This window comes from Haemorhous mexicanus, chromosome 1 (genome assembly GCF_027477595.1).
Source record: "Haemorhous mexicanus isolate bHaeMex1 chromosome 1, bHaeMex1.pri, whole genome shotgun sequence".
NCBI classification, from domain to species: Eukaryota; Metazoa; Chordata; class Aves; order Passeriformes; family Fringillidae; genus Haemorhous; species Haemorhous mexicanus.
In genome coordinates, this window is record NC_082341.1 from 91343003 (window position 1) to 91370975 (window position 27973).

The 27973-nt window shown below is 40.8% G+C and overlaps 1 protein-coding gene across 1 annotated transcript; it reads right to left on the bottom strand.

Annotated features, from left to right (window-relative positions):
• Positions 1-755: 755 nt before the first annotated feature.
• Positions 756-27494, bottom strand: GABBR2 (gamma-aminobutyric acid type B receptor subunit 2). The gene is made up of 5 exons (XM_059856112.1): positions 27266-27494; positions 20727-20909; positions 18648-18777; positions 10136-10253; positions 756-3258 (listed from the first exon to the last, which is right to left on the bottom strand). Exons 1-5 carry the CDS (start codon positions 27413-27415, stop codon positions 3093-3095), a joined length of 747 nt encoding a protein of 248 aa, XP_059712095.1. The 5' UTR covers positions 27416-27494; the 3' UTR covers positions 756-3092.
• Between the last annotated feature and the right edge of the window lie 479 nt (positions 27495-27973).

Consider the following 27973-nt stretch of genomic DNA (forward strand, 5'->3'; position numbering starts at 1 on the left):
AAATCTGCTGGAAAACCATTTGTGGTGGTTCTAATTCCCACATTGGGCTTTATGACATTTTGTGCTGGCTTGAGGCTGCTCCCCTGTTGAAAAGCAAACAACTCAAAATGCGCTTTCCTCTCACCTTCTCATTGCCCGACATTCCCACCCTCCTCCTGTTCTGCCATGCAGAAGAGCCTGCTTTAAGACACAAATCCCACCACATGCACAAAACTAGAGGGGGAGGCTTAGTGCTTGCCTTCATGCAGCAATTGGTGTTTATTCTCAGAAACTTCTCATTTGTTGATGCTGAGATTTTACTATTGAGCTGGAACATTGGCTCAACTTCAATAACTTACTTCAATAACTTGTGTGAAATAGTAAAATATTTCTTTTTCTTCTGAATTCACATTCACTGTGGGGCAAGAGAGAACAGTGTGTGGGCTAAGTGTGGTTTGGATAGAAATGTTCAGTACATGTTTTGATTATTTTCCCATTTGAAAAAGGTCTTAGACTTCACTCTTGGGTACTGCAGTAATCATATTTCAGGGCAGAGGCTCGTCTACCTGTTATCTCAAATGCAAACTGTTCTACAAGTAGGATGTGTATTTTTATTACATATTATATTTTTATTGAAATGTAGGGTTGTAATAGGATTCCTCTTTCTCCAAGGAGGCTTTTATATACATCTATATTTATACATATATTTACACACACACATGGTCTCATCAAAAATGATTTTGCAATGGGGGAAGAGGGCAATGAGTCCAAAAAGCTAAGTTTTATATATTTTATTCATAAAAACAGATTTGCAACAATTTATTAAAAATTGATCTCATGCAGTATAAGGTTATACAAGAAATTCTTCATTTACATTTTATTCTGGCAGTTCCAGTCTAGTTTAAAGCATTTGTGCACTAACATCATTGGAAAATGCCATTGGGGCACAGCCTCTTCATAAATTTACAGTACATTTTTGCTGCAGTATAAAAGAACAGAAACATTAAATAGCTATATTCACTTGGTTGGTCTTGTTATCTGCAGTAAAGTAAAAAAAAATGTTATGGGAGAAACTACCATATCATTGAGACAAAGAATGTACTGCATGGTTTAAACCTAATAAACGTCACACAGTCAGTATTCACGAAGTTACAGACACACACACACACACACACACACACACACACACACTCACCTCCAATGGTCCGATACTTCTGAATTATTTTTGTTTTCCTGCTAAGTTGGAATAATATTTCTACAGAGATCTTTGTGTATACATTATATACAATATCATAATTTTCTCTTTTTAAAAATTAACATTCCTTTTAAAATAAACCAGGCCCTGATGATATTAATAAAGCAAGAGAATACTGTCAACACACATTGAGTGACGACGTCAGTGTTTAGTGCTTAAACAGAGTAATGAGTTCTAGTTTATCTGTGTTTATACTTACATGTTTTTTTGTTCTAAAAGCTACAGATATTTCCACAACCTCTCTTACTGTATGTGCCAAGTGAAATATTTTGTGATGCTCCTGATTGTAAGATTCAGATACATATTCATGTTGGGTTTGGCCACTATGAGGTGTGTTTTATTTTTAATGGAGATTTATGCTAGCTTGTCAAAGCTGCAGTTAAATCCCTCAGCTAAGGAACCCCTTCAGCTGTGCTTCAGTCATTGCAGATTTGTAAACCTTTGTACGAATGTCATTCCAAAGGTTTGGTCTGAGGGGCACAAGTGTTGATTAAAGAAAACTGACAGCCAAGAGGGTGCTTCATGTGGTTTTCCCCCTCCCCTACTTTTAGCAAACAGCCCTGGCGGTGGGAGGATACATTTCCAGTCCTTAGGAAAAAAAGCTGCATGTGTGTCTCACCTGTGCCTGAGGGTTTGGCTCCAGAGTTGGTCCAGACAGTGCACCACTATCATTCCTCCTAATTACTTTGGTTCAGGGAAAGGAGCTAAAGTATAAACTCCACTGTTTTTTCACAGTCCTTTCAGGAGTCAGGTAAAATATTCTATTGGTAGATTTGATTTGTCCTCTCCTATCCACTACAAATGTCACACGTACGCAGGTACGAAGCAAACATAGTGTATATTCACATCTATGTGCCCTGCAGGCTTTGCCTGCAGCAGCAAAGTGCTGTGCCCTAATCCCTCCCCCCCCAAGTCCACTCATTTAATTTTATTGTAATTATGTGTGACACAATTCAAACAAACTAGGAAAAACAATTCATCCTGTGGCATTAAGACTTTACTACCCATCTGTCCTCAGTTTCCTGAGTTATCAGCCCTAGGACTTTTTCAGACAGTTTAGTGTGTTATGGTTGGTGGTGTTTATCCTGAAATAGGTGCAGAAACTTTGCTAAAAATGAAGCTGCAGATGGTCAGCAGTCACTATCATTGCCCTGGAGAAGTGTGAAGTGCTCTGCTTGCAATCAGCAGCTCTCCAGCTGGTGGCAACTCAGAGCTGGAGCTTCAGGCTCTGCTTGGGTTACGCATACAGCTGCAAGGTAAAGGTGACCCTGCTCACAGCACTGCAGAGTCTCAATGACACCCGAGGAATCATTTCTCACAACTCTTCTTTCCAGCTAAACATCATCCCTGAAATGAAAAAAAAGCAAGACTAACCAGTGCAGAATGTTTCCAGCAATTTAACACAACTCCTGTAAAAATGAGTGTATCTATTCCAACATAGTATAGCTCGACCACTACATTTTCCTTACATGGATACAGTATAGAATTGCATGTTCTCAGCAGCCACGTAAAGCTCAGTGACATTTGAGTGTGTTTTGTTTTTTTCCCTAGTGTCTTTTTTGCAAGATCCATATATCCCAGCATCCTTGTTGCTAGTAGAAATTTTGGAAGAAACATTTTTCAGTGACTTCTAGGTGAAGAAATAAAAACTCCATGAATAAGGCTACAGATCAAACTCTTTGTGTCCTCCTTTGCTTTGTCACACGAGTTACGTGGGCACTCCTGTGACGAGGGCCTCAGCAGAAGTTCCTCTGCAGTAAGAGCCAATGTTACATGTTTGTAGCAGAGTTCTAGGTCAGATGTTTAGTCCAGTCTTTGAGTACTTAAAAGCAGTTCAGGAAGCACTGATCTCACCCTCCTACAGCCCTGAAACCATCACTCGGAAGGAGGGTGGCACGTGTCTGTGCCGAGGACTGGCACTGGGGCTTACGCACGGGCTGGCACAGCTGGCATCCACTCCTCCTATGGACGGCAGGTAGGCGTGATGAAGGATGGGCAGCTGCAAGGACAGCCGGCGCTGTATGCTGGGGAGAGACAGGGAGAAGCGTTAGCCAAGGGGCAGAGGGAGCACATCACGTGGCTGGTGTGTCCCCAGGGAGCACATCACGTGGCTGGTGTGTCCCCAGGGAGTCCTCTGTGCCTGCCACTGTGACCGACACAGGGTTAATGCCACAAGCATCGCACTGGCTGATGCTGAACTGTGACACCATGGTCCTGTTTTCCCTTTGGGGAATTTTTCTGACAGGTTGGACATGACAAAAGGAAACTAAGTGTGCTTTCTCAGCATCCCACAGCCTCCTGAAATTCCCAGCCACATTCAGGTTAATTCAAGGGAAAACCTTAAGTTTGCAAAGAGGGTGTATGGCTTGGTGACCCCCCACCCCTTGCAAAGGGATCTGCTGCCTGCAGAGCCCCATCCAACTGAGCAGCCATGCATGAGGTCACAGACTGAGTTTCAAGCCATGCACCACTTAGCACAAGGATGTCAGGTCTAAGGATGGCAGCTCTGCAACTCCAGCTAAAGCAAACACAGGTGCATGGTGGGAGGGATTTGGGACTGATGGCTTTTTCCTCTTTTAAGTAGCTCCTATTTTAAGTGTGGGTCTGTGCTTTTGAGGTAACAGATGCTTTTGAGTGCCATGGGACTGAGGAATTGGTCCTCTAAAAGCAGTCCTGCCTAACACCCATACTAAAATTCAGTATTCCAGAACCCAGCATTCTGTGTCGGTTTTTCCAAGTGGATTGACATAATTTTTTTTAAAATGAATACTAAATCATGCTCACAGGTATTGCATCTAAGCCCTTTCCTTGGAGAGGATGGTGCCATGAGAAAAGGGCTCTGCTACTCCTGTGCCGTGGATATATTAGCACCTTCCACAAAATCAAAATCCTGTTGAAGTTTGCTAGTGTAAAAGATGTTTTCAGTCATTTTATCATCAGGATGGCTTTGTATTTGGAGACATTTCCCCTGAAACACAGAGGCACTTTCTAAAGAGAAGAGAGATGTCAAGGTGACTGAGCTGAACGGAAGACTGACTTTTGGATTTCAGGACAAAAATGCCATAGAAAAAAGCATTGTATCAGTATAATAGAGTTTTAAATTTATGTTTGCCTGTTATCTGATATAATGTCAGTGTATAGAAAGGCCTTTATAAGAGGTGTTTCTTTGAAAGCCAGCCTTTGGACAGCCTTTTTGATTCAAATGACATTTAATTGCTTTTTTGCTTTGTGTTAGGTAGCAAAGACAGATACTAAGGCATCCATTGCACTGCTTGGGGACCAAGCAGTATAGCTTTTAAATTCAAACAGAAAGAAAAGTAGGGTTCTCCTCATTAGTTTCTTCAGTTCAAACTTCAGCTTGTTTATACAGAGGTGCAGTAGGAGTAGCTGTGGTCTGCCTACCCAGGAAACTCTGTCTCATTGTTCCTTCCCCTCAGACTCCTTTCTGAAGTTTCACTCAATGTTAGTCCTCAGTGATGATCATTCTAGTGCTGGCAATGCATTCCTGGAACTAAACAAAATCCACTCATTGTTATTTTGCTAGGGTGCTCGGCTCTTCCTGGTGCTATCAATGAAGTGATGCCTTGTTCCCAAGGAGTGCAGAGGGGGCATGGCTTGATGTTTCCCTGTGCTGAATCCTTATGAGCCTGATGCTGTGGATTGTCATTCTGTCTCTTGTTGAGGGGTCAAATGCAGAATTGCCTGCACTTATTTTCCCACCAGTGGAAATGCTTACTTTGTTCAACTGTTATAGGCTTCTCATTAAAGGGCTTTTTGAAGCTACTCCAAGAGAATCCAGTTGCATAATCAAGTGAATAGGATTTTTCTTTCATCCATTTCAGTGTTAGCCATACCATGGACAAAGCATGTTTATTTAGCTATGCCAGCATTGGCTGCAGTGGGTGGCAAATTTTGCTTTAACTGTACTTAAAAGTTTACTTTCACTTGAAAACTTGGTTCCTGGAATTGGGGCAGAGAACTGTAGCCTGGAGACTTGCACACAATCAAGACTGTAGACAAAACCCCTAGAGTGAAACACGAAACAAAACAAAACGAGTAGCAAAATCCAAACAAACCTGGTATTTTTGCCTGAAGTGAAAGTAAATTTTGTGCCTTGCCTCATTCTTTTTAGGTTTTTTTTTCCCCAATATCAGAGATTTTCCCTTCTTCCACTCCTGCCACATTTTGCCAATGCTTTGGGGGGAATCCTTGGTATCAATACAGGCTGGAGGATAAAAAGCTGGACATGGCCCAGCAATGTGCACTTGCAGCCCAGAAAGTTAATCATATCCTGGGCTGTATCAAAAGCAGTGTGGCCAGCAGTATGAGGGAAGTGATGCTGCCCCTCTGCTTTTCTCTGGTGAGACCCCACCGGGAATACTGCATTCAGCTCTTCTCATAAGAAGAATGTGGACCTGCTGGAGCAAATCCAGAGGAAGGCCACAATGAAAATCAGAGGGCTGGGGGATGTCTTCCATGAAAACAGGCTGAGAGAGCTGGTGTTTTTCATCTTGGAGAAGAGAAAGCTCCAGGGAGGCCTTAAAGCTGCCTTCTGGTACCGGAAGGGGGCTTACAAGAAAGCTGGAGAGGGCTTTTTACAAGGGCATGGAGCGAGAGGATGCTGGGGGAGATTTTAAACAAAAGAGGGTAAATTAGACTACATAAAAGTAATGAATTTTTATTATGAGGGTGGTGAAACACTGCCACAGGTAACTCAGACTCCCCATCCCCAGAGACATTCAAGGCCAAACTGGACGAGGATTTGAACAACCTGACCTACATGAAGTTGTCTCTGCTCATTGCAGGGGGATTGGACTGGCTGACCCTTAAAGATCCTTTCCAGCCCAAACCATTATATGACTTTAGGAATTTGTTTCAAGTTGTCCACACTATCCAGATAAGTATGTGAAAGCATATATATGGTCAAGTATTTTGCAGAGGTTATATGGACTGGTAATAGTGGATCTAGAATCACAGGCAACCACTGAAGGAGATGGAAAGCAAAGATGATTCCACACACAGAGCATCCACAGCATCCACTCATCAGGTTCTGTGTGAGGGCAAGTGTCCTCAGCTCTGTACAGAAACACCATTCCTTTGGGAAACATAAAATCAGGTAAAACCTTGAATTCCAGTGTCAATGCAGGGACAAAATGCAATGCACATGGGAATGCACAATACCACAAGCAGGGGGCAAGGCATTTGAAATATATTTTGGTTTTGCCACAGAAAACCACCTCTAAGATCCATTGGTAAGTGGGGGGACTTACAAACAAATCGCTGCAACAGTCAAACATCTGAAGTTCTGTGGGAGTGTGTAAACTGTGTCTAAGCACTCAGGGATTGTGTCAGTTAATTCTGCAGTACGTTAATGTTGATTTTTAGCAAATGCAGGGAAGCTGCAGAAGCTCTAAAACATTAAAGAAAGATGTTCTACTAGCAAGTGAACTCACCATCCTAACCCAACCTTATTTTAATGACACATTTGAGTAAGATCATAGATAGATCATGGAGAAGCCACTCCCAGCGAACAAACCAAATAACAAAGGCCTGCTCATGCTGAGGCATATGGCTGCAATGCAATAATCCAGTCACAACCAACTTTTTTGAATGAGAATTTTTGTTACTTAAATTAACATAACTGGCTCCAGCTATGCTTTGAAGTTATGCTTTGAAGGTTACAAAAAACCCCTGCACCTAGAAATAGTCTATTAAGGTGGCAAGTTTTAGTGGGGTCCCTCAGAAATCTATCATGTCTACTTAGAGATCTGGAAGACTGTTACATAGTGTTGCTGATAAAATGAGAATGGAATAAATTCTAATGGTGCCAAAAACTAATGACCTGCTGGATGTAGGTCACTGATGAGAAGGGACAACATGCAGAAATGAAGTGCACAGATGGATGTCTTCAAGGGTCACAGAAGATAAACCACTGAACGTGGCCATCATGCAGAAAAGCTGACTGATGTGATCTTTAGATAAGCAGGACTGCCCATGCACAGTTTCATACTCATCAAAGAACATGACTTTGGCTGAGAGACAACTCATCCTACTGGGAAAAGAATGATATCTATTTTAAAGTGGTTCAGACTGCTCTCTGGACCTGAGATGAGCTGGCACAGTACAGTGTCTATCCACACAGCTAAGCATCCCCCAGGACTGTTGCTGAGCACTACCTGGGAGAGTACAAACTGGTACAGCTGTGCTGGGGAATATGCTAAAAAATGGGAAATCAAAGTGCAGGGCTTGTGCCTGTGCACTGGCACCACTTTGCTTGCTACAGGAGCTGTTAATTTATCCTGTGTAGACAGTGTAAACAGGAAAGAAAGCAGTCAGCACCCACTTTTTGCTCCTCTCATCTGATGATCTGACTGGGTATGGAAAATTTTACATGGCAGTATGGAAAATCTACTGGGTCCTGCCCAGCACAAACTGCCAAGGGAACTGAGATTTGTCTATATTCATGCTCTAAGGCTGCTTTACAGTCATACAGACTGCTTTTTCCTTTGGTGCAGGACTCTAAATTTGAGCCAAGCACAAAATTTTTTTTTTCTACATTCTGATTGAGACAGTGTAAACATCACCCCATCAAAAAATGTGAAACAACTTCCTGCACTATTGCCTGAGCTGTGTGTATACTGTTGTGCCTTTACTTTGTGCACAACTGTAGAATAAGGGATCATAAAATGAGTCAAATGTAGCACTAATGGTGAGAAAGAATGAAAAAAAAATCCCAAATCAGGTTCTTTTTGGACTCTAAAAGAGCTTTCTTGGTAGAAGATGCCAGTTCTCATGAGTACTGATAAGGACAGGAAGCTGAGATGATTTTTTTTCCCCCACAGCCATTAAAGAGTTAAAACTTCTGCAGGAAAATGATTGTCTTGACATCCTCCTTTCACAGGTTTATGACCAAGAGGAAATCTTTTTCAGACTAATTCTCCTTGAGATTTGTGTTCTTGAATAAGAAATAAGTTTCTCAGACTGTGTGACTACCTATCAGATATCCTATGTATGAAGTGAAATGAGAAAGACAGAAGTTACAGCTTGCTTTTAACTCCCTTTTTTTACCCCAAGAATTATACATTTAGCAACCATCAAATGACAGAAGTGCTGCCAGACAAGTTGAAAAACAATCCCAGAGGTGCAGAAGGATATCTTAAAGAGTACAAATTTTGGAGAGAGGCTATCACTTGTCAAAAAGAGGGAAGTCCTGAAGACAGCTATACTTCTCCCTGGCAGATCCACTGTGTCTGGGCAGTATGGCCCTGGTACCCAAAGTGCCAACTTGTTCTCAGGGGAGAGATTGGCCCTGGGACCTGGCACAGTCACAGCTGTGCAAGTGCTGAATGACAGTGTTTAGATTTAGCAGGATTTTATTAATTGCTTTCCATAAATGTCAGAGATAGTTCAGATTTGTACTGAATCACTCTCCAGAACCATTAGGAATTCTCAGTCTTCTCATCAGTTACCACTAGCCTAGAGGAAGTTCTGTCACCACCAAATATTTTTCTTTTTCTTTGTCTGTATTAAATCTGTATCAAGACAATTGGATTATCTGAGTGTCTGTGTTTTTCTTAGCACCTTCCTCAATGTAAGTGGGCCACATGTGGATGAGGCTGAATTCACACTACATTATTTCTGACAAATGGTGCTGAAAAAAACCCAGGCCTTTAATAGCTATGCATTAAAGCACTCTGCTGACCCCATGAAGTCATGAGAGATCTCTCAGCAAGAGACCTGCTTTTGTGAAATTACAAGATATTTCATCTACAGTGGGATTTCTTTTTGGTGCATATATGTGTGTGAATTAGCTTCTTTGCAGATTTGGGTTGGGTTTTTTCTTTGAGTGCAAGAACCGATTTAGACATCCACGTGTTTTCCTGCTCCAGGTAGTACGAGACAGGAGCTACAATCCGCAATCAGGGTTGCTTGCTGCTGATGTAATGTGACTCATTCTAGTAATTTGTTTAATTTATTCTGTTTTTAAATAAGCTTTTAAATTGCCCAGGAGTCTGACAGCTATTAGCTCAGACCCTGATGAAGCGATGCTCGTGTAACCGGGCTGCCGTGGGGAAGCGGCTGATCCGGGCACACACGAGAACGGCGCTTCCTGAGCTCCTGCCCAAGGCAGGTCCTGCCCAGCCCATGGAGGGTAGGACATGAGTTTATTGTAGAGAATTCTAGGGAGAAAAGCTGACACCAGAAGATTCTTTCCCCTCTGTAAATCTAGCCAGTGTTTCGTGCCATCCTCTCTATGTAGCTGCAGCGTTGTTTCTAAGGGAAACTACTTAGTGCGGGCTTTCCTGTGCCAAAACTCAGGTCCAGCTGCTATGGCAAAGTTGAAAAGCCCTCAGGACATTTTTTATTTCTCATCTAGCTAAAGAATGTAAAAGAACAAAATGTCTATGTACACTATGAACTCCTCTGGCTGGTGTGTGGAAGGACTTGGACTTTTGACAAGAGTCATAAGACATTTGTGCACATATGTACATCCTCTTCTCTCCTCCACACACTTTGGGCACAGCTAATCCTGTAACTCTCTACAGAAACTTTGGACATCTTGCTATGGATGTTTCTAGCAAGAGAAAAGGAGCATATTGATTTGTCTTTGGGGCACCTTAGGATCGAAAGCCCCTGATAGCCTTTAAGTGCTTGTGGGGTGGTGAGCTGGTGGCAGGGAGGCAAGGAGGCACAGTACAACATTGCTGCCTGCTCCTGAATGTGCCATTCACATTTCCTAGCTGTTGGTGTTTCAGGCTCTCTCTGTAGCCTGGGCTGGCTGAAAGGGGGTTACAGTGAAGGTCTTTCCATAAAAAAATGCATGGAAGGGAAATACAGGCTTTGATGAAATGCAATGATTTAAATTAATGTCTTGTCAGCAAGGTAATGATGGATACTTACTGTTCTGGAGAGTTGATGTCTTCTATGGCATCTTTGCTTGTTCTGGAAGGGTCTGATGAACCCCACTGTGCTGGTGGATTTTGATCAAGATGATTTTTCAAAATGGCTTTCTCACCATCTGGATGGACAACACATTCAATTTTACTTTACTGTGACCAAGTGACCATTTAAAAATAGTTTCATATTAACTTTTTCCACATATCCATAATGCCACAAAGTAAACTCATGCTACCTATATTACAGCCTAGTCTCAAGTTTTGCTGTGAGAATTCGGTACTCCTCTGTTTCGGATGATGTGTTCCTCCATAGGAACCATCACGAAGAAACAGAAAAGTGACAAGTGACATCATGCTCTCTCATCTGGTCTTGAGCTATGTGAAAAAAATGCAACTATACTGTTCTTGCAGTTAAAAATTGTAACCTTTTCATAAACCCTCCTTCTTAAGACTTTTCCTAGAAAGACTATAATTTCATTGATGTGCAAACCGTGATACTCTTATGATCACACAGGAAATTAAGTGCTGTCATTTGCCTGTCTGCTACTGCCATCATTTTCAGCACGGAAGCATGATTCATATCAGTTGCTCTGGTCCACAGGCAGTCTGCAGCAAGGACAGCTAATGAAGTCATCACACTTTTTTCTTTTCTGCATAGTGATAACAAAACAGATCATCATTCTTGTTTCTCCTGGGTGTCCTGGGTGTCCCTGGCTAGCTGTGCTGAAGCCCATGGCATCATTTCCCCTGAGAAACATGGGCAAACACAGCCTTTTTAAGACTCTTTCTGTTCCTGCCTGCTCTTTCAAAGTCTCTTTCTGTGGTAAGCCTAATAAAATCACACAGAAAGCATCTGAATAATGAGGGCAGTTCACAGTTTTCATAAATAATTACAGAGAGCTCCAAATCCATCACCAGCAGTTGTTTGCCACACAGACAGAGCAGCAGTGATTGCCACAGGCATTGAGGCAGCATGGAAGAGGAGTCTGAGGTAAATTCTTGAAGAGGGTACTGGAGGATTTGAACATAAGAGTGAGTACGAAGGGGAAAAGCAGGAAAAGAGTGAAGAAAAAAGGAAAATGGCATGAAAAAGCTGGTACATTTTGAAGGGTTAAGCTGCTTTTCTGTTATCTTCATGTTCAGAAGCTCCAAATAATGCTCAGCTACCAGCATGCTAGGAATATATATGTTGTCAACAGGCACTGGGGGGAAAAAACAAGCAGCAGAAACACAAACTGAAGAAAAAAGCTGGAAGTATAAATGTTTTGAGGAAAAACTCCAGCATCTATAACTGCCCTCCCAGCCAGGTCATCCCTGGCATTATTTGATAGCATTCATTTCCTTCTGTGAAAAACCTAACAAGCAAGCAGCAGCCGAGTGTGTAGGTGAGGAGGCAACAATGTGCAGACATGGAGATCACCACAGCTCACAAGAGGAGACAAGATTTTTCACTGATGTTGCATTGAAGAGAAGAATCTGGGTGAGAAAGGAGGTGACCAGAACACAGGAAGCTGCTTCGGCTGGGGCAAAAAAGTGTCAGTAGAAGAGAGCTAAGGAATTCAGTTGTAACAAGAAGTGTGTTTAAAATGAAGAGATGGCAGCATTCACTGCTGGTTTAGATGTGAAGGGAGTACAGCAAAGAGTCAAATCTGACAGTGGTTAAGATAAGCAGTGAGGTCTATCATCACAGGGCAGCCTGAAGCTTGCTGGTGTGGCACTTGCTGTCACAAGTGTTCAGTTTTTATTTTCTGTACACTGCATTTCATTGTATATCAAGTTTGACATTTGCATAAACGTCTTGTGATGTCTATAAACAGACATGTAGAAAAGAACACTTTTTACTTCTGTGATTAAAACCAACATTCAGTCCTGAGCTGATCTAACCTGACAATGGAAACTGCTGACTTTTTGATATAGAACAAAGCAAAAATTTGATTAACCCTTGTAATTTGGGATGGAAAAGCTCTAAATTTAATTATTTTAGGGTTTCAACTCCTTTTGCCAAGATAAGCAATTTAACATTTTTAAAAGCCACTAAAGATATAATTCTTCACCAAATGATTGGAAAATGCAACTGTTGCTGTTTGGGAGCAACAGTTGTGACATTTAATAGGATAATCTGTGTTGTACACACTAAAGGAGTTTCATGTACTTTCAGCGGTGCTGTGAGAGAGAAAGAGAAGGAGGTGGTCCTTGTCAAAAAGGTGGGGGATTTAGTTTAGAGTGGAGCAGAAATCATATATTCTCTTCCTACTCACCTCTCAACACCAACTGCCCATATATCACCGTGAGTTATTCTTAATAGACTCTTTTCTAACACTCTTGCAAATGACTTGCCCTTAATACACTGAATAAATTTCTGCATACAAGGCTAACAAATGCAAGTTTTACAGTACAGATATAAAATGCAGACAAAATACAGACACTTTTTTCCCCTTTTTCATTTGCTTCTTTCAAAATTAAAAAACCCAAAAAGGTAATTCTAATTTGTTAAGCATTTTGGGAGAGGAGTTGTTAGGTTTTTATTTTGCAGCTATGGAAACTAGAATATCTTTATTTTTCATTTACCTTTAATTTAAATAATGAAGAGCAAGATTCTCACTTAGTCATATGCTTCTGGGAGCTGGAGCTTAAAGAAAAAATGCTATTGCCATATGCACTTGAAAAACTTAAGAGTTTAGAAAACTAGTTTTATCTATGTGAACAACAGAAAGCAGTGGTAAACATTTGATTTCCCATTTTCCCCTGGAAAGTGTCGCAGTGTTTTGATACTTCCCCATCCTCTCTCCTCCTCTGTCCATTAAGTATGCTGGCTGGAAAATGCCCTTCCTTCTCAGGGCACTGTGTGCCGCTGCAGATTCTAGCCAGTAAGTTGCACCGGGATGATGTAACTACCTTTTAAATTGGAATTACATTAGCCAGAAGCACCTTCTAAATAATTTTCACTTTGTAGACCTCAAACCGGAACTCAGGAGTTGGGATAAGTGATGCCTGAGCGCTTTCCATTCAGAAAGCTGTCGGGAGAAAAGACAAATACATCCCAAGGGGCTCACAGAGCGCTCGGCGATGGGCTCATTATAAAACAAAGCTCGCTGCCAGTGGTCGGTGAGAGCCAGAAGGTTTGAGCTTGGGACCTTTGCCTACCTGTAGCAAAAAACCAGCTCCCATTTACAAAGCTCTGAGCTGCAAGAGCACACCTGCTGCAGGCTGCCAAGGGGCTCAGTGAGGAGATCACTGCTCCCAGCTGCTCTCCTCTCCCTCTGCCAGGGGTGACCCATAATCACTCTTCAACCTCGTGCTGCCAAAATTACCTGGGCAGGTTCAAATGCACCAGGCATTAACAACTCTCACTCAGCTGCAGGCAGAATGCACCAGGTGACTGATGATGCTTCAATTTCTTCCAAGAGTTTAGAAAACATAATTTTTTTTAACTAGCTGCTTGTTTGGTTGATGTTTGTACACTGCAGCTTTATTGAACATATTCGTCATTATGCTTTAGTGGCAATATTCCTCCGATGGCTGAGAACTGGATGACAGAACTACTCTTCATCCAGTATCTTACCATTCTACTATTGTTTCTCTTTGCTAGAAAACATATATTATGCTCCACAAAGAAGCAAGTGTGGTTTAACAAGGACTTATAAGATCTGCCCGAGATTGCTGATTTACTAAAGAGCTCAGGAAACATTAAAACTAGAGGCAGATTTTGAAAACCTGCTGTAATTCTTCCCAGTCTGTTGTTCGGACTGTGAAACATGACTAGCCAGTCTCTGTTTTTCATGTAAATAGGATGTTAAGAAAGTAAACTGAAAGGAAAAATTAAAACGATCACATCATCTGCTGGTAATCAGAAAAAAGTTCTCCTGAGTAAGCACTCTGCACAGATAATCTAAATAATAGCTTCTGATAATTGTGTTTTGAGAGGAAGATTTTTAAAAAGAAAAGCCAGCAAGACTCTGTTCTGATATATACTACTTTAAATCAGAAGAAATTCCCTTTACTACAGATTCATTTCTGTGCAAGAAAGGACAGGTGCTGAACTTCTGATAGGTTGGTCTCCCTGTTGAAACAGAAACAAGCTCCAATTTCAGGATTGAATCCATTTGTCAGGCTTCACAGAAACTAGCACACATATCTCAATACATCTCTATAAAGAAAGGAATTACATCTTTGCTTCAAAACAGCATCCCTTTAAAAGAGTTATTTCTGAAAGCCCTTACCTTTGAATCTCTTTTTCAATCTCACCCTTAATGCTTGAATTGCATGAACTTCATAGAAATAATACTTCCCCCATCTATCACAGATGAGCTCTGTTTTGCTTTGCATTTGTGAGCAACATGCCTTTGAAATCTGTTTTTCTTTGAGCAGCTTTTACATGGGGAAAAACTAACACCAGGAAACATCGGAGTGGGGTGACAAGTGACAGTATGTAGGCATATCTGACATGCAAATGAATGCTCCCAGCCCATTTACAGCAATGAGTAGACTGCCTCCTGGCTTAAAACAGACAAGGTTTTCTGAGCTAGGAAGGGTGCCTGCAGAGAGAGAACCTGCAAAAAGGGTTTGCTCATAACAGGGGACTGTGGCAAGGCCATCTCCTGCTTCTTCTGTACATCCCATAGAATGGCTGTCACTCCTTAATTTCCCTAATATGCTGCTCTGAAATGTACTGGCCAAGGTAGAAATAGAGGGACATTCTTCTGCAAGACTTCTTCTGAGCTTTGCTTTACATGAAACTCTTCCAATCCATGATTTTATGAATTATGTCACATGGAAATAACTTCATGTATTAAAATGTCAAAAAGAAGTCAAGTAGAGTAAGATAGTAAGATTCCAAGTGTAGCAAAATTATCTAGCATCCCCCCCCCGCCCCTTCCTTTACACAGCATCACAGCTGAGGCACTTGTCCTCCTTTTTTCCAAATGTCAGCCTGGCAAACACAACCATGCCTCCAAGCCTGACTCTTCTTGCTGAATGGCTCTGTCTCTTACAGAGGTGGCCTGAGCCAAGCACTGGCCTCCCCCACACCCCATCCCTGCCTCAAACCCAGGCTATAATGTGGCTCTGCCACTCCAGCAAGGCCACCAGATCCCACAAATGCCAGGGGAGAAGTTAGTGTTGCTCTGTGCACATAGCTGAGGTCACTAGCAGGCACGGTGACTCAAAGTCATCTGAGGAATGTAGGAAATGAAGTTAAGGGGAAGCCCTTTTAAATCCAGCATTTGCATTTTCAGAGCCATAGTCTGTGGAGCATGCTAAAAACTGCTTGACCACACAAAGCTATGTAGCAGTGCAGTGAAAAAGCCTGCATTAAAAGAAAGCAATCAAGCCATAAACCACAAATCACATTTTCCTAATTGCTTTTCTTACATAGCCAATTGCTGTGGATGTCTCAGGGACATCATGCATTTGTGAACAAGAGTTGAGTGTCTCAGATAATATCTCTCTTTAAATGAGACGTACTGAAGTGTGCTGTAAAGAAGGAGTCCCTGTGCCAGCAAAGAGCTCCTGGGATACACCAGGAGCTGTTGCTGTTGATAACTAAGCAGGAATCCCAAAGTTATGAAACGCTGCCTGAGGTCAGGCAGATATAGGAGTTCACACCTGTATCTACCTATTTTGGCTAAAGTAATTTAACTTTAGTATCTTAAATCCATATGTTTGATGTAAATGAGAGTGGTGGAGAAGGAAGAGATGAATCAAATAACCTCCTCTGGCACTTGGCTATAGGAATTAGGATTTTTAACTCTGGGCAATTTTTACAGATCAGAAGCTTACTGAAGTGTACTGTGACATTAAAGTTTGATTAGGGCTTGTTCGAGCTGCATTGCCTAAATCCCATGTTATGATCTGTTCAGTGAAGAGCAGTGCCCTGAGTTTGTATAAGCAATAGCAGTGGGGTTACCCTACATAGCATTCTCCCTGCCAGCTCCTCCAGAACAGCAAGGTCTTTTACAAAAACAATTCACATAGAAGTAAACAACAAAGCGAATGTGGAAAATTATCTGCTATGATTTTTAGCTCTAAGTCAGCTGCTATTTTGAGCCTCTCTCTTCACTGTCCTATTCCCGCTCTCCCAGCTCACATTTTTCACAAGATCAAGGAAGGTACAAACCTCATCATCACCTTTAAACTAATATTGGACTGGCTTCCCCAGTTGCACAGCGGGGATGAGAGAGATGGTCACTTCTAGGTCACGCTAATAGATTATTTACAATTCTGAAGCTTCGCTCGAGTACCACCAGGGATGCATGATTTCAAGTTTGTGTACTTTCCTTTACTGAAAGCTCCTGAAATGCAAAGCTACAGAAAGCATAGTCGTGTCATTCAGAGTTAGCTTTCCTGTAGCCGTAAGGGCCAGAATTTTTTTAAGTACCATTTAAGTGGTGTCTGTTTGAATCTGCAGAGAATCAGCAGTGACTCAGCAGCATGAATTCTCCAAAGCCTTGTTATTTTGACTGGAACAGCAAATTTCTATTAAGCACATAGGTTGACTATTGGGAGTGGGTGCAGAGAGAGAAACAGACAGGAGATTTAGAAGTAGATAAGGGACAGGGAAATGTGGAAAGATAAGAGGCAGAAGAAATGGAATTGGAGGGACAGGAAAAGGCTAGCAAGGGTTGCTTATCACAGTGGCTCAGAGCTTGGAAGTATGAATATTTAGTGTCACTTGTGCCAGAATCAGGATGCACTACAATATGCATTCATGGAGTATTTGCCACCAGGTGTGGGACCAAGCTTCAAACACCTTCTGCAAATTGGGATCCACATCTTCCTCATTCTCAGGTGAATGGATACTCTCACCTTTCCATATAAATTTTGACAAGGGAAAGCATCTTTCTCTGCCTGTCCCACCTTTTGTGTAGAGCTTTATGTGGTAGGTCCATTGAGAAAATTGTGTCCAGCAACTTCTGTATGCAGAATATCTACCCTGTAAGTCCCAATATTACATAGTTCCAAGCTTCTCTGGACATTAAGGCTCCATGCTTACAGATGATTTAATTATGCACCCACAGCAGAAATGTACTGGGGGAAAATTAGGAACAAAGACAATCTTGGATGCTGTTGCTTAAAGCAGCAGTTAGGCATCAATGTCTTTTGTAGACATAGCCACAAGTAAGTGCAGAAAGGTTATATTTTATCCTTGATTTCTTTGCCAGCCTCCTACTGCTAATGGAGTGTATCTCGCTGTGGGAAGCATTCATCCTAAATTTATACCCAGTGTATTTCTTGAGAATCACTTTTTGATTCTCATACCCAGACTCAGATGGGCATTTGGCACAATGCAGTGTATCTTTTCTGCTTGAAATATTATTCATGATTTATCATTTTTCCTGGAGCATCTGACATGAGAGGAACATTCTATGTGTTCCTTTCAAACTGCCTCATCCCACTCACTGATGTTAGTTCTTGCTCCTGATCTCAGCCCAATAATCACACGCCTCCAGCAGCTATTTACGTTTTCCTTTTCCTCCTTTCCCCTCTTCAGCTTTTTTTTACTTTTAAAAAGGACACTGGGAACACTCCCTTTTTCTTCTTTTTGCCACAAGTTATACAACCCAGTGTATACCCAGGCTAAAACAAAAAGCTCAGGAAAAAGTAATCTTATCCAACAGAAATTTCAATATACTTCAAAAACATATGTGAACTGCTGCTGTGGTTGTAAAATTGTTCTTTGAATATATTCACAAGAGTAACTTCTGTCCCACATAATCAAGCCTATGGTGCCACATCAATAAGAAGCCTGAGCCTTGCAATGTAACAAACATGCAAATATACAAATTCCAAACACAGAGCAACCATTTTGTCACACACTATAGTAGTAGTCAGCTGTACAGAGCTATTTGCCAGAAATCACAAATTACATCCATTCTACAGTCAGATATGGAAAGTGGGTGTCCTGGCTTCCACTTTTATTGCACTATGCACCAGATTTTATTGCTTCCCAAAAAGCAAAATGGCTCTAATGGAAGAAATTCTCTTGCATGTATTTCTTCAGGGAGCGATGCAAGAGACACAGGAGAAACAACTTAGGAATATTACAGTTGTCATTAAATCCTTTTTTATCAGTTCCTAGGGAAGAACTTTCATACATGAGTGGCTTCAATTCTGCATTTAAAATCCAAATCAGCACTGAAATATTTACATGCTTCTCTTTTACGTGCTTGATAGCAGTGTCCAAAAGCAGGATTTCAGCATCCTAGTCAGGCAAGCACATATTAAACTGGGCTTAAAATTCTGTGGCTTTCCTCTCTCCATGCAGCACAAAAAACTTGGCTTCTGAACACAAGTACACTTCTTAAAGTTTCCCACTTCCCCATGTGTATTACAATAGAAGATGTGTATACAGAAATAACTACTCAGTGGGTACCATGTAGTTTATTATGTGAATCTGCATACTCTCAGTAATTCAACCAAAATATTTAAACTGTCTTACCAAGGTTTGAGTGCTCTGAAGCCAATTCAATTCAAATGTTTGACATGTTAAGCTACTAATGGATTTTACTGACACCCACCTTTGCCGTCTGTGAAGTTCCGTATACTAAGAATGTCATTAAGGTCCTGATAGTGGTTCTGCTTAATGTATGTTGTTTTCTCAGGAGTGTCCTGAAGTTGCATTGTGACCTCTTCCAAGTCTTTGTCCAGCTGCAAAACAAAGAGTACAAATCCTTCAAAATTCATGAGTCCTTGCTTCAGGTATCTGCACTGAGGCACAGCTTTCTATAATTAGGATGGAAGGCAGGTGGTAATGCAATTACTACACTGTGACAAATAAAGTTTTCTTATAGCACTGCTACACTATCTCTAAAAATAATGCCACGAGTGCCAAATTGTGTTCAACTGTGACATTGCGCACAGGGCATAGGAGGGGAGTAAGCTTTAGCAGTTGACAGTAGAAGCAATTCAGGTGTACTGACAAATGAGAAAGATATGGGCATAAGAAAGCCCAGTCTGAAAACCACTGAACTATTTATTTTCTATGTGCAAAATTGTGGCATACAAAGCTACAACCATTTCATCCATCAGATTATTGAACATACAGGAGAATACAAGGGAGCTATGGCATGTCCAGTCATGTGAGAGACTGCAGTCAACTCTACCAGGAATGCACTTTCAGCACGGAGCCGAGCACAGTGTGCTCTCCTCAGAGTCTGACTTGGATTCACTTGTCTACAGCCCCAATAGAAAATTACAAGAAACAAGTTTCCTAATCCTCTTTGTGAATGATTGTGCAAGGTGTAGTGCCCGGAGTATGTCCCACTCTCTACCAGCTTAACTGAATTTTAAAAGTGCTGAATTTAGATGTATGTTTTTCCTTATAGAACTGGGGCACAGCAACTCAAACTAGATGAGCCAGAGATGTAGCTGCTAGCCATGGCAGGGCATGTTCCAAATCCCCTTGACAATGAAACTGATTTGAACTCACTGGTTCTGGGAATTCAATCTATTTAAGCAAAGTCCAAAAGGAATAGTCAGGGCCCTGCAAGCAGTAATGTGGCTGCTCTGATCAGCCTTACCTGTGCTCACCATCATGAGCCTTGTGAGGCACAGGATGAGAGCTTGTGCTAGGTGGTGTAGTAGAAAAAAAACTACAGTAGAGTAAAGGAACAGAAATAGCCAGCAGGCAGCTAGGCCTTCATTAAAAATTTCAAGGCTCTCACATGAAAGGGACCTGGCAAAGCTGAACTAAATTTCTTTAACAAGGCAGAGATAACTTTTACTTTTGGACTCTTTGGTAGCCTGAGTAAATACTTTATAGTTACGTAGGCAACTGTCATTAAGATCTGGGCAAAGAAATAATTGTTGCAATAAAATAGTTTTTCTTCAAGGTATAAGAATACACATCGGCTAAGAACAGATTGATTTCTTTATGATATAATCAGTTATGATTATCTTGTTCTAAAAATTGGGCAGTCTTCAAGACTGGTTTGTCATCATTTCAGGTCTACTGAGCAAGGATGGACATAACTATAAATGTACATGCTGTAGCTGTTATGTAATTCATGTACTCCATGTACTCAGCCTTTCCCTCAGTAGGTACTGAAGAAACCACCACCTTTGTGTCAAAAGAGTCAGCTCACACATTCATAAAGGTATCTTTCTACCTTAAGAAAATATGTAATTCTGTTTCATGGAAGACGTAAAAATATGTCTGGCAAGCTTTTGAGCAAACTCTCAGAGAGGCTGAGAAATAACAGCAACAGCAGCCTCAGAACTCAACCATAAACAGGAACAAAGACAGCCCTTAAGTGCCCCTGGGGCTGCGGATCTCTGTTACGCTTGCTTGTAAAGGTTACACTTCTGGAGCTGTGGAGCTCAGCATGTCCATGTGAACCAGCAGGGTAATTGGCCTGTCACAAATAAATAGGGCAAGTTTAATCCCATTTTGCTAAGGCTCATTTTCATTTTATCACACCTGCCACGTGTTTGCTGGACTAGTTAGCAATCCATATAAATTGCCGCTTTCCTATTATTTCAATGGGAAAAGCTAACTTTTTTCTCTAAAAAGTAGTCAGCATTTAAGCCGATTGCAGAATGGCAACAAAAAACAATGAAAAATGAAGTGCCTAGGCAGTAAATACAGCAAACAGTACCTCTGTGATTTTCATTCTCAAGCGGTGGTTCTCTGACTGCAATCCTTCTAGTCGAGATGTGCTGGCCTGATTGACGCTGGTGACTGATGTCGATGTTTTTGAATCTTCTTTCTTTTGATTTTGAGTGAACTGAAACCGTCTGTTCTGTGTGGCTGCATCTGGATTTGTTCGCAGTGTGATGAGCTGAAAGGTTGAAAAGCCTTAAGAAATCCTGTTTTATTTTTGCAGCTATTTATTTTGTATCTCAAAATACTGAAAGGTGAACCAGGCGCTCCTTTTTGATTTTCAAGTATAAAACTCTGGAAAGTGAGCTCTGCTTGCCATGTGCACTACTTGAGATGATTTCTGAATAACTTTATAGAATAGGTTGAATGAAAATGATTATGAGAAGGGAAGCATTCAAAAAATTAGGAAAAAACTCATTCAAAAGATATTTATCTGGATTTAAAATTTATTAAAATATATTTTAATATTGTATTATATGTATCTTTCTCCTTCATTGATATGTTTATACTTTCAAAGGATATATTCCTTCTTCAAGAAAAATACAATCCACCAAACCCTCCTCTTCCCAAGCACAGCTTCATCTGAAATTTCTCCTTTCCTACTGTTACAAGTAACACTCAAGCAGTGAGAGACATGAAGCAGGAGTATTAACAGAGAGAACTCATGGGAGATTGCACTCTGGAGATAACAGAAACTTAATTAGTTTTTAGCAACCCAAAATAAATCAAATCCGTTCAAAAAAATTAAATAAGCCACTTCAAAAAAGGTTAACCTTAAACATATTTAATTTAGGCAAATATAAGTAAAATTTAACACTCAGTGACAATGTGAAAATATCACCTCGACATGAGGAGAGAAAGCTACTGCTGTTTGGCAGCAGGGAGAGAGATTCTCAGATTACTCTAGAGAATACAAAATTTATGTTACTTGCCAAGCAGCATGCATATATATTTGTATACAGACAAAGCTGAAAGAGCTCCCTGCCCTGAGAGGATAGGCATGGAATCATAAATCCAAAGGTGTTGAGTTGTCTGAAAAGAGAACGGGCAAACATTTTGTATGCACAGCCCAGCCAGATTTTGTGGTATAGCTGCATTTTGGAATTGATTCCTCTTACTCTTGAGAGCATGGAACTGTTCTGCAGCTCCAGTGGCACAAAGTAAGGCCCTAAATTCTGATCAACAGAGATCTGACTTCTCAGGATGAAGAGTGTGATCCCTGGCATGTATTTACAGACCAAAGCTGCAGATCGGGATGATGCTTGCAGATAATACATTTTATTTTTCATTTGGTAAAGTAGATGGAGAAGGCTAAGGTGCTCTGTGTCTTCTTCACCTTAGTCTTTACTGGTAAAACTTGCCTTCAGAAATTCCAGACCTCTAAAGTAATTGAATACATCAAGTTCATCCAACCTGACAAGCTGTATGCCTGAGGATTAAGGGAACTGGTCCATGTCATCATAAGACCACTCTCAGTTACTTTTGGAAGATGATGTTAATTTTGAGCAGTTTTTGAGGATTAGAAGAGAGGAAATGTCACAGCTGAGTTCAGGAGATGTGACAGAAGAATTTGGGGAAAAGCCTCCTTGCCACCTTCACTTCAGTCTGGGGGGTATGCTGCAGTAAATCCTCTGGGGAACCATTTCCAGACATATTAAGAGCAAGAATGTGATTAGAAGCATTCATTGTTGATTTATGAAAGAGAAATCCTGCCTGAAAAACCTAATTTATAGCTGTCTTCAGTGAGATGCCTGGGCTGGTAGATGAGGGTAGAGAGTTATTTTTCTTGACTTAAGCAAAGATTTAACACTGTCTCCCAGAGCATCCTCACAGTTAAACTGATAAAGTGACTGGGCAAGGAACCACTGAAGGGGATTCAAACTGGGCTGAACTGACAGATTCAGAGGATTGTGGTAGCCAGTCACTAATGCTGCTCCTCACTCTGGAAGGAAATGGGTCTGGGCCAACAAGGATCTCCTAAAGCTAGGCAAAGGGAAGTACTAAGTCCTGCCCTTGAGGAGAAATAAACCCCAAGCACCTACCCAAAGAGCATGAGGGCTGTTTGACTGGAAAGTACCTTTCTCGTAAAGGCACTGGAGATTGTGGTGGAACATGAGCCAACAGTACCCTGGGGACAGAGGGGATCCTTCATTTCCAGCCAGCCTCGGTGAGAGCACACCTGGGGTATTGTGTCCAGGTTTGGGCTGCCCAGAACAAGAGAGAGATAGGAGTAGTAAAGAAAGCCCAGAGAAGGGCCACAGAGATGCTAAAGAAGGTCCCAGCCCTTATGATACAAGTAGAGACTGATTATTCAGCCCTGAGATGGAAGCCATTGTGGGGGTATGACATTATTTATGTGTATTCAATATATGATGGAAGAGAGCAAAGAGGATGGAGCCAGACTCTTCTCAATGACCTGCCATGAAAGGGAGGGAGACACAAGCTGAAAACCCAGAATTTTCACTTAAAGATCAGAAAAAACTTTTCTTATTGTGAATGTGCTCAAATGCTGGTAGAGATACTCAGAGGAGTTGGAAATTATTTATCTCGAAGTAACCAAGACCCAACTGCTTAAGGCCTTGTATATCTTGCTGTAGCTGAGCCTTCCTAAAGGGAAGTGTCTTCACTCTCACAATTCTTTGTTTCAAATTAGGATGGTTGTAATGACTGATGTGTCTAAGTCCTAGACCAAAAACTACATGAAAATGAAGTAAAATGTGAAGAATGGCAATTATAAAGCTTCTTAAAGCAGCAGGCAGAAGCATTACAAGATAAAAGTTCTGCAATTTGATGTGGTCTAAGTTCAAACTGAATATAAGATGGAAGTATTGCCACTGAATCATCTTCACCTGGGAGTTTATAGCTAAAAATTGGGTGTTTAGCAACAGGGACATGGTTTAATGAATTCATTCACATGGAATGAATTCATGGACTAGATTAAAAAGTTCATGGGCAACATTGTTGGCTTATGCTGTATGAAGAATGAGGTTAGATGAGCTTTAATTTTTTTTTTTCTACCATATAGTCAGTAAAACTTTTATCTTGCTATCTTATATCTGTGCAGTTCCAATTTTCACAAAGGGTCAACATTGAATATCCACAGAGCCAATTGCAAATAGGCATAAAATGCTACCAACACAGAAAAGGGATGTTTTAATCCCTAGAACTGATTTTGCTTTGTTGCTCTGCAGGAAACTGGATCAGAATTAATGTGTTAGTGCCATTGCAGCCAGAAATCTTATGCACTTGCTGGGCAGCTACAAGTGAGCCCATTGTTCAGTCTCAAAATGGATGGAGTAGAAAAATGGAAGGACATGGAAGCATCATAAACATGGATAAGCTTGTGACAATTACTTCATGAAGAGAGAATGCATATTAGGATTTTTTCTTTTAAAGAAGGGAAAAGAATGCTGAAAGGCACTATAGACATCTTGGTCCTTAAAAAGATAGACATTTCAGGTAATTTCTAACAGGAGAAATATACATAACAGGTGTTTGAATTCTGCAGAAAACTTCTACAAGATACCCCTGAATGCAGAAATCTATAATAGTTTTAAAAGTGTTTGGAAAGCTTTTGATTGGATAACAAGAATGTGCACAGTTAATGTAAGTACTAGATGCAGTATAAAGCTATCAACACTTGTACCATAAAATGGAGAGGGGAATGAGCATTTTTTCTTCTGATATCTCTTATTCTGCCATGGGATCTTCCTCATGTTTTTTTCTGAGGTACTTGGAACTGAACAAAATGGCAATGGATGAAGTGGACATTCACCTGGAGAAGGATAGTAATTGCCATGTTATAAGTAAATAAGATTAGTAGAGCTGACAAGAAGGAAGGGGAACACGTCATGTTTCATTCCTTAGTGTGTCTACTCTGCTGAGTAGTTGCGTACTTAAAAGGGTTGTGGGGTAAAATTGAATTTCAGCACTGTTGACCCAGGAGACTGCTGAAGATTAGTTAAAAGGAATGTACTTAGTACAGCACAGAAGTAGTGGCACTCACCTGGCTCAGAACCACATTACTGCCTGCATCTGTCTGGTCAGTTTAATAAATGGAAAGTGCAGTCTTCCAGGTCTTCATTATCATCCCCTGTGCTCGATGAGCCTTTAGTATTCACCAGAAATATACCTAAGTCGCCAAGATTGTACTAATTTACAACAGAATTGCTTGAGGGGAGAGATTTGGTGCCTGTCTCACACTAATATCTTACCTAGATGTACAAACTAGGTAGTGTTGGATATAACCTGTGGTGTCCAGAGGAGTTATTGTGCAACCTGAGCAGGCTGAGGGGAGAGTGCTTGCCAGCTGTGACACAGCAGGGCCAGAGGAGATGTAGAACAATATATATGAGTGCTAGAAGAACTCTCCAGCTGTGAAATCACTCCCATGGGCATTGGAAGTGCTGCATTCCAGCCCTTGCATCTTTTTTTTTGGTACCTTATCCAGTGATGAATTTTATTGCTAAATAGCTAAGCATTTGGAAACCTGACAAGAGATGGAAAGAGGTTAGGGACTTCATGCTAGGGGGCTATGGTTCATGTTTGTATTTTGAGTAAAAAAGAATGGATGAAAAATGAGGGTGGGGTAATTGGGATTTAGAAGAAGATCAGAGGAAGGGGTTAAAAAAGGAATCAGAAAAGTAATTCACAGCCTGTGACAAGAGAAGGATGGGCAAGGGAGCATGAAAGCAAAAGGGCAAAGGGCATGGACAGCATTAATAATTCTCTTTGAAGACAGCTCTGACACTCTTTGGAGGTATTTTTGGCATAGGAGTTTTAAAATGCATTTTCATATGGCTTACCCACTTAAATCTTGTAGTGTTTCAAAGTACACTCTATTGTTATGTTTGTGAATGTTGCCTCAATTTAGAACAAAGTTATGATTCTTCCCTAAGATCCAACACAAAAATATGACTATACATGTCTGGATGGCTTTTTAATATTTGAGAAGTAAGTTGCAAAACTTGCAAAAACATCCTGTTTAGTCAGTCCTGGAGAATAAATCACTTTGCTTTTTTTTTTGCAGATCACAAATCAGCTTTTATCTCTAGTCTGTGCCCTTAATTTCTTTCAGTGGTTGCACTTTGAGATAAGTTTATTAGCTTGTTTCTCTTGCTTCTTTTGTACACATAGTTCTTGGCTTCCCAGTAGATGGGATGCCACTTAGCACCAGGATCTACTGACTGCAATTTGCTCAATACATTGATTGAACCTGGTCCAATAAAAAGCCTCTTATAAATACTCCCTTGAAAAATCTAAAAACAGATTCTAGAGGCAAAAAGACCTACATTTTGCCTTGCACATTTTTCAGACATCCAACTGATGTATCTAATTTGCAATGTAATAAGCTATGTTTACACAAACCACTTAAAATAAATACAATTGAACATTTTACTTCATAACATGGAATGCATTCTCTAGTACTTTAGGATTTGCTACGTAAGCTTACGTAAAAATCAGTTTTCCCTTCATTCAAGATCTGTCATATTCATGTCTAAAGCTTAACTCAGCAAGGGAACTGATCAGATTTCAGCCCTTTGTAAGCATCTTCTCGATTCTTCCAACAAGGCACAATGAACCTGTCCTCAGAGGCCAAAAAAGCATAAGGAAATGAAAGCATGTGTCTCCCAGTCTGTGCCTCACTTAGTCCTTTAAAATACCCATTAATAAATATAACTTCAGAGTCAGCATTTGCAGCATACAAACAGTTTTCCTCTGAGGTACTGACAAAGCCTATTGTACCACCATAAATGAATACTTAGAGATTTTAACACAACTGATCTCTTATCATGCTAGTGAACGTAAAGATTTTACTATTTTTGTAGGTATAGAAACAGAGATCTTGATTATCTTATTTAGGGTATGTAAGAATCTTAGAATATCCTGGGAAGGGACCCACTGGGATCACTGAAGTGCAGCTCCTGGCCCTGCACAGGGGCACCCCGAGGATCACACCAAGCGCCCAAGAACATTGTTCAAATGCTTCTTGAACTATGTCAGGCTGGTGCTGTTACTGCTCCCCTGGATATCCCTTTCCAGTTCCCAATCACCCTCTGGGAAGAACCTTTTCCTAATATCCAACCCATAACTCCCCAGAGGCAGCTTTATGCCATTCCTTTGATACCTATAACTGGTCACCAAAAATAAGAGGGAAGGGAAGAAACATGGCAGAGTAGACAACAGGACCTGTCCCGCCAGAATCTCCACTTACATCTCCACTCTTTCCAAAAATTTCCTGAAAGCTGGAAATAGAGACTATTCCACTGAAACTACGCAAAATAACTTTTGTTTCCCCAGTCACAATTTCAGTGAAAATATAGGCATTATTAGCTCATGTATTCACACTTTCTCCAGAATGTCATGAAGCTTTGTTTTTCCTTCAGGGTCCGGAGAGAAGCATTTATGGATGGGCTTGATTAAGAATTCATACACATCCCCGGCACTTGAAAGGTGATAAATACCTGCATGTTACATCACAATCACAAAACAGTAGGAAAAATATCCAGATCTACACGAAACAAATTCACCTACCTTAGGTACGAACACAAGGCAGAGAGTGATGGTGCTGCAGAATATAATGACTAAAGCAACGATGCAGAACTGCACATTGGGTTGGTCCCGAGTAAGGAATGAAACAGCAGCACCGATAATGCACATTATCCCCACGTTGTACACACTCATTCCGATGTACTTGCTGTCATTCAAAGCAGGAATGCTGACATTTCGTGTCTCCCAGGCGAGGAAACACCCAAACAGCTGGAATGGTAAAAGAAGGAGAAGTGATGGTAGTTTTAGGAGGAATTTGCTGTCATCCAGAAAAAGCACTAATTTGAAACAGGTATGTTTTTCAACTTGAAAAACATAGGAGATATTACAACTCTGAGATATACACTTACCTTTTCCTCAATAGCTAATTACCTATGTGATTTGTTTTGCTCACCAGGACAGATTCCTGCTCTAACAAGAAAAATGTGAAACTTAAAATTAGCCCTGATTGGAACAAATTTTTCTAAATGCTATGGTTATCTTTATTTTATATTTTAAATAGTTTTTAAAGACTGTCCTTCCTGTTTCTTTTCAAGGATTCCAGTAAAGATATAATGTGCATTGTTTTTTTAGCTATTTTTAGCAGCTGTTCTCAATATACTCTTATCAATCTAGCTATTCATTACATGATTATCACCTACATTAATAAGCAGCAGTGCCAAGATGTGTCCCATGAGGGATAAATACACCATG

Coding starts and splice junctions, on each gene's coding strand:
- GABBR2 (XM_059856112.1), bottom strand. CDS start 27,415: ATGAGTGTGTACAACGTGGGGATAATGTGCATTATCGGTGCTGCTGTT. Junction 20,910..27,265: donor GCCTTGTGTTCGTACCTAAG/GTAGGTGAATTT, acceptor TCAACCTTTCAG/CTCATCACACTGCGAACAAA. Junction 10,254..18,647: donor GAACTTCACAGACGGCAAAG/GTGGGTGTCAGT, acceptor TTGTCCATCCAG/ATGGTGAGAAAGCCATTTTG.